We start from the raw sequence: 13,863 nt of genomic DNA, 5'->3' as shown, positions 1-13,863 counted from the left end.
GACACTCGGGAATCATCTTAAAATTAGTCAGAATAGTTTCCTAGAACCTCAAAACGTCAAGATCTGATAGAAATTCGATTTTTGAAAATCGGACCGAAATCATTAACTCCGAATTTTTGAAAATTTTAAATTTTCTTAGCGGGAAGTTAAAAAAGCCATTTGGCAGCCGAAATGGTAGTACACGGAGAGAAGTGAATGGTATATTCTCCAATGTAACGTAGTAATTATTACCATGTAGCATGGTAACGCAAGTTTTTTAGCCGCATTATTTATTTAACATAGTAATTTGTCCCATGTTGAATGGTAACGCTAGCCATACTAGCATGGTAATCATTCCTATGTTACATTGGAATTATTACAATTTCGATGAAGCTACTTCCAATTGAAGGTAGTAAATTTAATATTAAAATAAGGTTTTATAATTTAAAAATTAGGTTATTTAATTAATAATGAATAACTTTTTAACTGATTTAAGAAATTTTTAAATAAAATATTAAATATTAACATTAATATATTTTAACATGGGTTATTTTTATTAGAAAAATATTATAATAATTTAATTATTTATTGAAAATACATTTAATTGATATTTTATTGTAAGTAAAATTATTAATTATGAATTATTAATGTGGAGAAAGTTATGTACGTTTTTAAAATTGACTAAAAAGGATACAAGAATTTTTCTAAGCCCCATTAGGAGATAAAACCCTATACAGATTTCGAACTTACCAGATAATCTGGAAAATTAGTGATTGTGAATTTTTAATAGCTATGAAAATACTTGTAAAATTTAAAACGGAAAACGTGCGGCGCATGCAGTACACAACTGTAAGAAGTGTAGAGAGGAGCTATCAATGAGAAAATTTACACAACGGTTCATATCATTTCCAGAGCAATAAAATTGTAAGTTAAACTATTAATGCATCAATTATCTGTTGCATGCGCCGCACGTTTCTCGTTTTAAATCTTACTTTCAAGTTCGTTTTAAAAACGCGGTATATTAAAATTTTTTTTTTCTACTTCAATAATGATTTAATATGATATTGAGTTCATATATATAGTTAATGTAATTAAAACAATAATATTTGCTTATAAATGATAGTAAAACGTGCAATTATTTATCATTTTTTTGAGTGATATTAAAAAAAAAAATTATTTTACATGTTAAATAAATGTAAATAATCGCCTTTGTTAGTAACAATAATGTATACTATACGATTAAATGTATCTGTTTTGGATGGCCGCAAGGAGTTACAACTTCATGGCCAATAAACAATAAATAATAATAATAATAATATTAAATAAAAGACAATATTATCATTTATTATTTTTATTATAGAATTTAACAAATGATTTATTTAAAAGCTAAGTAATAATAACAAATTTGAATATAAATATTCTGATTACAATGAGCTCTAACACTAAAGCTAGATAAACACAAAACTGAAATTATAATTGTATCAATTTTCCGGTTTATTACATAGATTATTGATTAAAATATTATCAATTATAGTATAATAAATGTAAATCATCGATTAATTCTAGAGGAAGTAAACAATTAAATTATAAACAGTAATTTAAGAAATGTAAGCAAAAATATTTATTATTATTCATTCTATAATAAATATATTTTAGAAATATTTACAATGAAACGGTAGTAATGTTATTTTATTCGCTAATAGATTACTCTAAAAATAATAATCACAGAATTATTTAAAGAATGTCATAAAAAAATGAACACACATAAATAAAATAAATTTAATTACGTCGACGTCGTACTCGGGAAATCCTCCAAGAGTTGGGTTCTTCATATTTGTTATAAAGCGGTTCAAGACGTTGATTTTTCTTGAATTTACTCAGCTTAGTAGGGTCACTAAATTTGAAAAAAGCCGGAGCGAATTCGACGAGCCATTTTGGATCAATGGTCGTGACTTCTCTCATATATTCTTTAGTTGTTTGGACCAACTCGTGGTAAATTACCCACTCAGGTTGGCGATTAAATAATGCGCTGGATGGATGAATGTACACCACTTGGCTATCGACCAAAGTACGATAGCCTTCTTGAGGATCTTTCTTTGCTGCATTTCTAAAGAACCCTGAGCAGACAGCTTTTTGAACCCTAACAGTATTTTTTCCTGCTGATACGACATCAAGCTTGTGCCTGTCCATAATTCCTAACAGCTGTTTTCGCACATCTTGAGCTCGTTTCAATGTCCGTATTTGAACAAAGTTCTCATAACACCATGCGTTACTGAATTTATTGTTTTTCCAAGAATTATAAACTGCCAAAAGAGTAAGATGATCACCTTCGGCTTGATTAAATTTAGCTTTTTTCTGATCAGCCAGTGCTTGTTTGTCTTTTGGCCGATAAAAGACATTTTGCACCGACAACATACTAACAATTGTCAGTATTTCGTCAGAGCATTGCAAGTGGACACTCATAATCAACATCTTTGAGAGATTTGGCTCTAATGGAAATTCAGCCATTCTTCTTCCTAATCTAGTAAGTAAACCCTCATTATCCAAAGCACTGAGACTGTGCAATAACTCAAGAGCCATTACTAATGATTCTGCAGGAGGAGGATCCATGAATCCGAAGTTTATTAAATCATTAATACCCATTGTTTTTAATTGCAATACTGTGGTCGCTAAATTTGTTCGTTGAATTTCAGGAACGGGTGTCGGTAACATTTCATCTCTATAAGCTCTTTCTGTGAAGAGTCTATAACACTTTCCAGGACCAGTTCTTCCCGCACGACCTGCACGCTGTTTTGCCGCAGCTTGGCTGATCGGCGTCACAATCAGACTGTCCATACCAGTTTTCGAATTATAAACTTTTTGTTTAACAAATCCTGGATCAACGACATAATAAATACCATCAATCGTAAGACTTGTTTCAGCGATATTTGTTGCAATTACAACTTTACGAGATCCAGGTGGTGCAGGTTCAAAAATTCTGGTTTGCATTTCAGATGGTAATGCTGAGTATACTGGAAGAATTATAAGTTCAGGAACGTCTGGACCCAATGATTTCATACGCTCGTAAAGAATTTCGCAGGCTGTGTCAATTTCTTCTTGACCAGTTAAAAACAATAAAATATCTCCAGGCGGTTCTCGTAAATGAATTTGCATAACAGTAATTAAAGCAGCATCCAAGTAATCTGTTTCAGGTTCTTTTGTGTACATTATTTCTACTTCAAATGTACGTCCAGGTATTGTAAAAATTGGAGCTTCTTTGAAGTACTGAGAGAACTTTACTGCATCAAGAGTTGCACTTGTAACAATAAGTTTCAAGTCTGGTCGTCTTTCAACTGCTTGTTTCAACAATCCAAATAAGACATCAGTATGAATGGTACGTTCATGAGCTTCATCCAACATAATCACTGAATATGTTTTTAAATCAAGATCCATTAGACATTCACGAAGAAGCATACCGTCTGTCATGTATTTGATATTTGTTTCAGGACCTGTGCAGTCTTCAAATCGAATAGTGTAACCAACTTCTTGACCAAGCCGGCATCCAAATTCTTCCGCTACTCTTTTAGCAACAGACATTGCAGCTACTCGTCTCGGCTGAGTACAACCTATCTTTCCACGTGCGGTAAATCCAGCTTCTGCCAAATATTGTGTAATTTGAGTTGTCTTTCCTGAACCAGTTTCACCGATAACAATTAAAATTTGATTGTCTGTTACGGCTTTTACTAAATCATCTCTTAGCTTAAAAATTGGTAAATTTTGACGTTGTTCAAGAAGAGTTAAATTTGTTTTTTTTCCAAAGGAAGATTTTTTACCACCAATCACGTGTTTTTTCCATTCAGGTAGATCTTGTGATTGTAACCCTATACCGCGCATATTTGAAGCCAATGTTCGATTTTCAGTGTTGGGGAGAGGATCTATCCAAGATTTGTTGTAGCCGGAAGGTGCCGAATCCACTTCCTGTTCACGCTGCAGCATTTTTTGCTCTCTACGTTCTTTGGCAAGAGCACTTTGCATCATCGCAGCTTGAGCTAATGATCCGTCGGGATTTTTAACAATTCGAATGGGACTTAAATCCCGGAGGGCTCTATCGTGATCATGAAGAAAAGGTGGATCTTCTTCAACTAGCTCTATTTCTACATCTTCTTCCTCATCATCCTCACGAGGAAGTACTCCCGTTTCCATATCGAATTCCGGTAACTCACTCCGATCAATGCAACTAGCAGCAAGCATTTGTTTTATTTCCCATCGTTCCGGAGATGAAATACGTTGAACTCGTTTACGGGAATGTGTTTCATCGTCGTCAATATTACCTTGTAATTCTAAAAGTGAAGTTGGTCGATCAGGATTTCTCAAGTGTTTTTCGTCTTCTTCGGACTTTGTTAATGGTAAAATTGGATTCAAGTCCCGTCCACTTTCTTGATCAACGTCTTTCATAGTCAATGAAACTTTTTCATTATTAATATTTAATACTTTCACTAAAACTTTTTGACCACGGGATACAACATCGCTGGCATTAACAACACGGCCTTCGCGGCGTAATTGTGAAATATGCACTAGACCTTCCCATCTTCGTCTTAATCCTTCTAACTGTACGAAACATCCGAACGGAACAATATTAGCGACTTTTCCTGTATAAATTTTTCCAACTTCAGGATCTAAAGGAACCTCTTCTGACGACCGAGATCTTGAACGGCTCATTTTATTTTTTCTATGGTCACGGTTAGATTTATCTCTTGATCTTCTTCGATGTTTTCGATCCCTTGAAGATGATCTGTGATGACTTCTTGATCTTCGTTTACTGTTACGATTCCCTGACTTCAATCGATCACGATGTCTTGATTTAGACCGATCTCTGGAACGAGATCTTCTTTTCTGTGGACTTCTTGAACGATGTCGTCGTTTTCTTGATCTAGATCTCGATCTCGATCGTGAGCGCCTTCGATGTTTTTTTTCTTTTCTTTCCGCTTCCTTTGGATTTTTATGATTCTCATCATTAGTTTTTTGTAACGATGAGGGTGCGGAGGCTTCAAGTGCCGCCATGGCTTCATTTACCTCATCATCATCTGAAAAAGGTACTGGTGCATGGTTTCCTAAAACCAACACTGGATATTTTTTCGCAGCTACATTCTGTTTTGAATTTTTCTCCACATCTTTGATTTCTGATAATTTAGGAGGTTTCATGTGCTGAATTATTCGAAGTAAATTATCCATAAACGAATCCTGAAATTGTAACAATAAATTAGTTTTTATATTTATTTTTACTTACAAATTTATTAAAATATATACAACAAACAATAATCAAAAAGGTTTTTATACTTACGGAAAGTTCTCCACCATTTTCTTTCAATGCTTGTTTGAATCCTTCAGATGTTGGATTTTTTGTTGCCAAATGAATAATAAACTCAGCTGTAAACAATAAATAATTTTTAATATAACACATTTCAACAAGTTGAATTAATTTGAATATTCTTCGTAAATTGTTTACTTAAAAAAGGTGGATTAAAATATCGACGGATATCAATTTAAATATATTTAAAATTCATAGTCAACATAATTACATCATTTTCTAAACATTTTAAGTACAATGATGCATTCGAAAAATTATTGATCGATGAATGATAATTACCTAAGTTATACTATTTATATTATGATAAATATTGATAAAATTCTTAATAAATATGTTTAATATAAATTTAAATTTATAAAAAATTTACAATCTACTAGCTCAATACAACTGCAGTATTATCTAAACGTGTAAAAATGTTTTGAAAGCAAAGATGGATTTAACAATAAAAGAATTTCAATAAAAAAAAGAAAAAAGAAAAGCAAAATTTTGTTTGGATTGTATCAAATAATTTTGAAATTTTATAAATAATACTGTCAATATAAGGTAAAAGTCCCTAAACTCGTGTAACCGTACGTCTTGACTTGAAAATCGAGCGCGAAAGTCTAATTAACCCTACGGCCATCTCTTTGAATAATTACATGTTCTGTAATTCTATCGAGGCAATAGTAGGGTAGTTCCACCCCTCAGAAAATTTCTTATAAAAGGGCCAGCGAGCACTTGCTGGGAGACTCAGGCCCTGGCTACCACCCAGAGCTCATCACAGACACTCGAGTTCAGCGCATCGATGCATAAAAGTTTTGCTTTAACAAATCTTATTTATGAGACCTTTTCTTTGATATATTAAACTAAATTTATTTAACTTACTATAAGTGATGCTTCACTGAAAGAAAAAATACTGTTCAAGTATCTGCGTGTTTGAATCCTCCCGAGTAAATATTTGTCTAATCATAGTAAAAATATACTCCAACCAAGTAATATTTTCTTGATTTAAGAATTTTTATACTTATTTTAAGAAAATATTCTTGGTTGGAGTACATTATTACTAAGATTAAACAAATAATTTTTTCGGGAGGATTCAAACACGCAGATACTTGGAAACAGTATTTTTTTTTCAGTGTTGTCTTTCATTCGGATTTATTAAATAAGGAGATTTTTGTGACTTTTTCGTCTGGTTAAAGAAAACCAAATTTTATTATTAAGTGAGTGTGGTGGTTTTGTGTGCAACGTCTACCCAGAAGCAGTTCAGAGAGCCCGCGAAGATTCACCGAAGACGATCGACATCAAGTCCAAGGAGTCCGTGATGAACCGGAGACCGATACCACTAATAAGTCCACTTACAACCAGATGTCTCGACAATTATTTTAACAAAATTCTCTCTCTCTTCAACGTAGCACATAATGTAATTGATTATTAATTTTATCTCACCCCACGTCCACTAAATTTTGCGCGTCCGGATAAATTATAATTAACCGCTGGACGCTTATATGTTAATTTTACAAGCTATAATAATTTAAATAAATTAAGAGGAAATTTTCTTCATGAACATTTGGGGATTTTGGTTAAATAAAAATCATAAAATATAATTGAATCTCCACCAATTTAATTTCATTTATCACCAGCGTCCTATAAAAATTAAGTTATCTTTCAGCCGCGTGTCCGGTCAGAACGAGTCGACCTACTCTTGAGATAATTATAGTAAATTTTCCCGATTTCAGAACCAGCAAGCAGAACATCTAAATTTATATTTACGATAATTAATTAATAAAATTGAATTTATTCGGGAAAATTTAATTAACTGTGGTTCGTGGCTACTGGACACGAAGTAGCCAGAGTCCACCGTTAGACTCGATCAGAACCATTAACTGCTCACTTTAACTGCGGTAAATACGCTCTTATAATTTTCATGTAAAAAAATTCCAAGAAAATTTCAAGAAAAAAAAATGATTATTGATAAATAATTATTTGTGAATATAAATATATTAGAATATGGCATTTCATTTGGCAATTTATATTGAGTGGTTTAATCTCACTCCAATGAAAAGTGAGCGCGTAATGGGTCTTTTACCTTCCCTGATTAGAAAATATGATCAATGACGATTAAAAATGTTTTAATCGTTACGAATCGTCAATTGATGATTAAATGTGAAAAACCATGACGATTATGATTGTTAAATACGATTAAATTTTTAATCGTTTTTAATCGTCACAAATCGTATGTATTTTCTAATCAGAGTTACTAAGTATACATGCTTCATTAAAATGAAAAGTGTAGATCGGTTTTTAGTTTATTTCTTTTAATATAAAAAAATCACTGGGAATGAGAATTAAAAATATTATTATATTTTATAGAACAACTGAAATAAATTAAATAAAATTTTTTTTTTTCATTAGATTTAAGAATTGGAATTAAAAATTATGGGATATAAAATATATAATTTTCAGTAGTTATTTTTATAGATTAAAAATTTACGAGTATGGATGTAGCAGACATCAGACAAATTTAAAATCATAAATAAATAGGGTAAATAATTTAAAAAATAATATTTGAAAAAAATGCACTTATGAATTTCAAAATTTTCTGAATGTGTATTTTTTTTTAAATTTAATTTTATTAATTATTTACTCGATTTATTAATATTTTTAATTTTGTCTGATGTCTGCTACATTCACACTCATTAAAAATTTAGTTAATAATTATTTATTAAAATACATTTTACTAAAATTAAAATAATAGTATAAACATACCTAAATCCTTATCATTGAGTCCTAAATGATTTTCTAATTCAGTACAAATTTTCGAAACTAGTGAAAGATGCTCAAGTTTTTCGATTTCGTTCGGTTCCATATTTTAAAAATTATTTCACGTTTATTAATTATTTAGAGGAGTTCGTGACACAAAAATGAATACGTTTTATAAACGAAAACAATATAAAATGGTTAGGTTACAGTAGGGTCACGTGCCACTTTGATGTGTTTTCTTTCACTGCTTTTTTTGGATACTTTTGCTTTCGCATAGGCGCCACTCTGCGAGTCGTGATCGAACCGAAAAGACAATGTCCGTATCGCCATCTATGGAAACCGAATTGAATCCTCTTTTTGTGTTTTTTTGTTACCTCTAAATAGAAGAAATTAACCGCAAATTTTTCAGGCAATTTCAACATCAAATTACTGTCAATTTCAAGCTAAAGTGAGAAGTGACTATTAGGGTGGGTATACATATAAGATTGTGTCGATAAGTACACTTTCGACATATGTATTTTCTTTTGGCGCATGCGCATCTTACTTATATTATATGTTATTTAAATTTGCTCCATATATTTTTGTAAACTCTTTAAAATTTTTTTTGACACAAAATAACACAATTCATAATATTATTTGCAGTGATTGGCTCACAAAAAATGTTTAAATCAGTGTTAAGTTTAGTAAGAACACCCATCATAGATTATAATTCCTCGCAATCATTGACAAGCTTATTACGATTGTCTAATTGTCTAACAAATACGAGATTTTTACATGTAACCTCTTCTACGTTTGGATTAGATCAAAGAAAAAAGAGAGAAGGCTTTAAAAAAAAGGATGAAGGATCAGAAGGAGAATTTACAATTGATATTGACAATTCACTTCATCAGTAAGTTTTATAATATATTCAAATTTCATTTATTTAAAATAGAAAATATTAATTTAAATTTTTTTGAGGTTATCCAATACAATTCTTTTAGCTCACTCTAGCATTTTATTCCAATGATTAATTTACACTTAACTATTTAATAGGCAACAATTATTTCCTGATATGAATACACCCAATAGACTTTTCAATGGTATACCTTTCAAAGAGATTCCTATTGTAAATATTACATGTGTTCGTAATAATACTAAATTGAATTTAACAGACTTCAGGGGTAAGTTTAATGTTTATAACATATAGATTAGACTGATTCAAAAAAATCGAGTGTTTTGTTGAAGTTTTAATTGTTAATATCAATATTAACAACTGCGTCATCGCAATTTTCGATTTCCCATTTAAATAACATGGAAAAAATTTTTTTTAAAGTTTGGAATTTTATCACTCACCGGCGAATCAGTGTATCAAAAAAATCAATAGACATTTTTGTTGAAAATTTAAAACTACAAATAAGATCTTTTATAATTTTTCCATAAATTTAATTTTTCTAAAGTTATTCAAGGTCCAAGTTCAATTCATAATAAATTTTAATATTATCTATCTATTCTATATTATTATGAGAATAAGGAAAATTTTGTTCCCGCCATATCTATATGAAAGAATTAGCTAATGTTATTGAAATTGGTATCATTAGATAGGTCTTGACTTGCATTTGTGCCTTTTCATAGTTTAAACTCTTTTTAATTGCCAAGCATTGAGATAAATAGATTTATCTGTATCATTCGAATTACATTTAAATTTCGCGGGAAAAAAGACGATCGTATTTATTTTCTTTAAATGAATTAATACTTTAATTATTCTGTCACTAAATATGACTGAATGGCACTGAATATATAGCTATATTATTTATATCCCGTTACTTATTCCAAAACGACAGATTTATATACTCCCTTTTGGTTTTAGAAAGCTTCTCAAAGCCAAAAAAGTGTGCATAGAAAAAAAAAAAAGATTCATTGACACAAAAAATCTTTACTCGCCTAAAGAAAATTTTTACTTACCCTAATAAATATTTTGCATTGTGAATTGAAACCAAAACTTTATTTAAAACTAGAAAAAATTACTTGGTGCAAGTAATTATTTCTTGACCAAAAAAATCTTTTCTCGCTCCAAGACAATTTTTGTATTTAATTGATAATACATAAAATTTCTTGGTGCAAATTAAAATTTTGTTGCGACAAGAAAACCTTTTCTTCTGAGTATTTTATAAATTTAGTAGTGATATTTGGGCAGTCACGTAGTGACTGCAGGTTGCTCGTATTAATATTAAGAGCTCAAATTTTAACTGTATTTTTTTGTCGTTATCTTGAACAATGTTTTCTGTATAATTTCGAAAAAAAAAAAATCGTTGATTTTTTAAAACAGTCTAACATAGATGTCTAATCTAATCTTGTTATCTGTTAAGTATACAAAAATGGTTATTTTTAATAGGTTCTGTGAAGATTTTACATACATGTGGAACTGAAGGCTTCAAACATGCTCGAAAAGCAACAAATATTGCTGCACAAGCAACTGCTATTTCATTAAGCGCCGTGAGTAATTTTTTAAATATTTCTATTCAACTCACAAAAGAGGTTTCGCTTCCCTAATGCCAAAAAGGCATATGCTGTATTAACATCTACCATGAGAGCTAAAAAGACATGAATTTTTTTTTTTTTGTTCAATTGTTTAGAAATGATTTGAAATGAATATTTTAAAAACAAAAAAAAATAATAAAAACCAAAAAGGCCCATCAATATGCGTAAGCCTTCTTGCTTTTAGGCGCAATTATTATTAATCCCAAAAAGACAAAAAAAAAGTAAATTACCATTTTTGGGAATTTCTTGCGAGCTTGCTATGAAAGATAAGTATATAAACACTGTTAAGGATGATATATGAAGTCTTGAATTATAAAAAAAAAATTTTTTTATTCATTTTTATAAGTATGTTCATACAAAAGGTTTACCCTAACGGAGCGCCATAATTTAAAGTCAGATCGTGTTTTAAATTCGGTATGACAGTGCCTACGAGATAGACTAGCGATATTAATTTTAGACTATTTTTACTAATTTTAACTAACGAAAATTTAAAAAAACAAAAAAAAGTATTTTTTTTTTCGCTGTTATTTGTAAAAAAAAATTAGTTAAAATCAAGATTTTTCATCAAAATCAAATCAATGAAATATGATATTGAAACAAGTAAATATTTTTGAAATAATTTATGAACAGAAGAAATATTAGAAAAATTTAACGTATTCAATGAGATAAGACTTTAATTAATTATAATTTATGATATTTTTTTTTTTAGAAAGCATTAGATCAAGGATATAGAACCATTAGAGTACGAGTGGCTGGTTTAGGACCAGGTCGAATGGTAAATTTTTTTAAATACTTGAAATAAGTTGTTTATTTTTAACGCTACTAAATTACAGTCTGCAATCAAAGGACTTCAAATGGGAGGAATGGAGATCATATCAATTACAGATAACACAAGAGTATCTTGGTGTCCTCCGAGACCTAGGAAAGCTAAGCGATTGTAGAAACCCTGTTTATTTGCTGCTAAATTTTAATAAAAGTTTATCTATTACTTCGTCATAGTAACAAAACGCTTTCAGATTTATCTAGTTATATTAAGATTTCTTTTATTTCATTTTTAACTTCCCTCTAAGAAGATTGAAAATTATAAAAAAAAAAAAAGGAATATATGTGCTAACTTTTAGATTTTTACATCAAAATTTGCTTAGTCAAAAAGTTGGCTAAATCGTTCGCAGTTTAAAATTCACGTATTTTCCATTTAAAACTTTGGTGATCGTGGCGGCCAGGTTAATATTAAAATTAAGAGCTGTAAATTGACAGGAATTTTTTAACTTCCCGCTAAGAAAATTGAAAATTTTCAAAAATTCAGGAAGTTATTGGTTTCGGTTTCATTTTCGAAAATCGAATTTCTAACAGATCTTGACGTTTTGAGGTTCTTGGAAGCTATTCTGACTAATTTCAAGATGATGTCCGACTGTACGTACGTCTGTATGTAAATATTTTATAACTTTTGAACGGATGAACCAATCCGGCTTTTTGAGGTCGCGTTGAAGCGACTTGTTAATTCCAACAACTTTTGAGAAATTGAGCATAATCGGTACGAATTATTTTTGGGGTCGAATGCCACCTCAACCATCAACTCAGTTCATTCGTTCAAGAGAAATCGTGGTCAAAAAAGTGTGATTTTCTAATAAAATCTAAATTCTTGAACTAATTGATGACGGTGCTTTTTTGAATGTTAGTAATTGAAAAACTGCGTCGAATGTCACCTTGAACGCCAAAATTGATTCATTATTTCTAAAGATATTGGTGATTAAAAATACGAAAAGTAACGATTTACTCCATTTATTCGGAATAACTCGTAACATTATTTATCAAATGTTTTAAAAAAAATCTGTCAATCGGTTGACCCTTGCGGGCCAGCCCTAAAACTTCCCGCTGTTTTCAAGCTCTTCGAGCTCGAAGATACTTTTGTATGCCATGGTTTTCGAAAAAAACCGTTTTTTGGCATTTCTTTCTCCCACGATATCTTACGAACGAATTGACCGATTTTGATGGTTGATGTGGCAATCGACGTATTTTATTAAGATCTAGAGCTGATTAGATTTTGAAGTCGATTGTAAAAGTCGTTTCCGAGAAATCAATAAAAAATTAAAAGAAAAAAAAATTTGTTTTTCGTAATTCGCCGATATTTTCGAGTCTTCTTGATCAAATGATCTGAAATTATCAGACAAGTTGATGGCCAACAAGCTCTTTCGATTGCCGCCTTAACCATCCAAATTGGTTCATTAGTTAAGAAGTTATAGACCGGTCACACATACACACACGCACACACATACACTCGGACATCATTCTTAAAATAGTCAGAATAGCTTTCTAGGACCTCGAAACGTCGACATCTGATGAAATTTTGATTTTCGCAAATCGGGATGAAAACAATCTTCCCGAATTTTCGAAAATTTACAATTTTCTTAGCGGGAAGTTAAAAATTTTCAATGTTCGAGGTTAGAAATCTGCGTGAAATGCTATTTTATACGTCAAAATTGGTTCATTATTTTCAAAGATATTGCTGATATAAGTTAAAAAAAAACAACGATTTACTTCATTATTATTTTTTTTTTGTTATTGTTTATCACTTGAATTTTCGCAATGGAATGTGCGACATTACGATTGTTGAGCTTAAAGAGCTTGAAAGTGTATTGACAATCATGATTTCGAGCTTCTTGAACTCGAAAACAGCGGGAAGTTTCAGGGCTGGTCTGCAGGATCAGGCGATTTACAGATTTTTTGTTTTTTAGCATTTAAACCTTGAAAAAATTTCTCAATCAAACGTACATTTTTGAGTTCTAGGATTTTACAATTATTTCTTTTCCATTAAATAGTATTAGATATGAAATCTCAAAATCAAGTAAAAAATAACTATTATTTCTCTAAATTATTGCTCAAGATATTTTTTGAATGAATTGGCTGATTTGAACGAATCTTAGTAAGTGAAAAGTTATTGATACATTTTATTTAGTGCCAAGTTGGTCAAAAACAAATAAAATTATAAAACTATCTATTATCTGCCAAAAAATCTATTTTATTATCACGCCAACTGATCTTCAAACGTCTAATGAACTGTTAAACGTTGGATAACTGGACATGATGACCATAGATTTTTAAAACTGAAATTCCCTGCCTTTTCCAAGTGTTATGTGGTAGTATTGAATCATTGAAAATATTTATTTAATTTAAAATAAAATGGTATAAGTCATTTGTCATTAAATGAAACTTTATTTTATTATCCCTCGCGGAATTGCCATAACGGTATTTCTACGGTGTTTTCCGAGTATTTTTTGGGT

At 30.5% G+C, this 13,863-nt stretch overlaps 2 protein-coding genes across 2 annotated transcripts; one reads left to right on the top strand and one right to left on the bottom strand.

Moving 5' to 3' along the window:
* Positions 1-1,454: 1,454 nt before the first annotated feature.
* On the bottom strand, positions 1,455-8,324 carry LOC130663754 (ATP-dependent RNA helicase DHX8). Its single transcript, XM_057463187.1, has 3 exons — positions 8,072-8,324; positions 5,300-5,385; positions 1,455-5,199 (listed from the first exon to the last, which is right to left on the bottom strand). The coding sequence occupies exons 1-3, from the start codon at positions 8,169-8,171 to the stop codon at positions 1,759-1,761; spliced, it is 3,627 nt and encodes a 1,208-aa protein (XP_057319170.1). The 5' UTR covers positions 8,172-8,324; the 3' UTR covers positions 1,455-1,758.
* A 305-nt stretch (positions 8,325-8,629) lies between these two features.
* LOC130663761 (28S ribosomal protein S11, mitochondrial) lies at positions 8,630-11,573 on the top strand. Its single transcript, XM_057463199.1, has 5 exons — positions 8,630-8,954; positions 9,098-9,225; positions 10,437-10,537; positions 11,292-11,357; positions 11,416-11,573. The coding sequence occupies exons 1-5, from the start codon at positions 8,725-8,727 to the stop codon at positions 11,521-11,523; spliced, it is 633 nt and encodes a 210-aa protein (XP_057319182.1). The 5' UTR covers positions 8,630-8,724; the 3' UTR covers positions 11,524-11,573.
* Positions 11,574-13,863: the final 2,290 nt, after the last annotated feature.

Source organism: Microplitis mediator, chromosome 2 (assembly GCF_029852145.1).
Source record: "Microplitis mediator isolate UGA2020A chromosome 2, iyMicMedi2.1, whole genome shotgun sequence".
NCBI lineage: Eukaryota > Metazoa > Arthropoda > Insecta > Hymenoptera > Braconidae > Microplitis > Microplitis mediator.
Note: the sequence above shows the minus strand (reverse complement) of the source record. Positions and strands in the feature narration are given on the sequence as shown.

Bases quoted from the DNA above. Each gene is read 5' to 3' on its own strand.
- LOC130663761 (XM_057463199.1), top strand. From the start codon at position 8,725: ATGTTTAAATCAGTGTTAAGTTTAGTAAGAACACCCATCATAGATTAT. The intron at 9,226-10,436 runs GTAAGTTTAATG...TATTTTTAATAG, and splicing joins GAATTTAACAGACTTCAGGG to GTTCTGTGAAGATTTTACAT. The intron at 10,538-11,291 runs GTGAGTAATTTT...TTTTTTTTTTAG, and splicing joins CTGCTATTTCATTAAGCGCC to AAAGCATTAGATCAAGGATA.
- LOC130663754 (XM_057463187.1), bottom strand. From the start codon at position 8,171: ATGGAACCGAACGAAATCGAAAAACTTGAGCATCTTTCACTAGTTTCG. The intron at 5,386-8,071 runs GTATGTTTATAC...TATTGTTTACAG, and splicing joins ACTCAATGATAAGGATTTAG to CTGAGTTTATTATTCATTTG. The intron at 5,200-5,299 runs GTAAGTATAAAA...TTACAATTTCAG, and splicing joins AAAATGGTGGAGAACTTTCC to GATTCGTTTATGGATAATTT.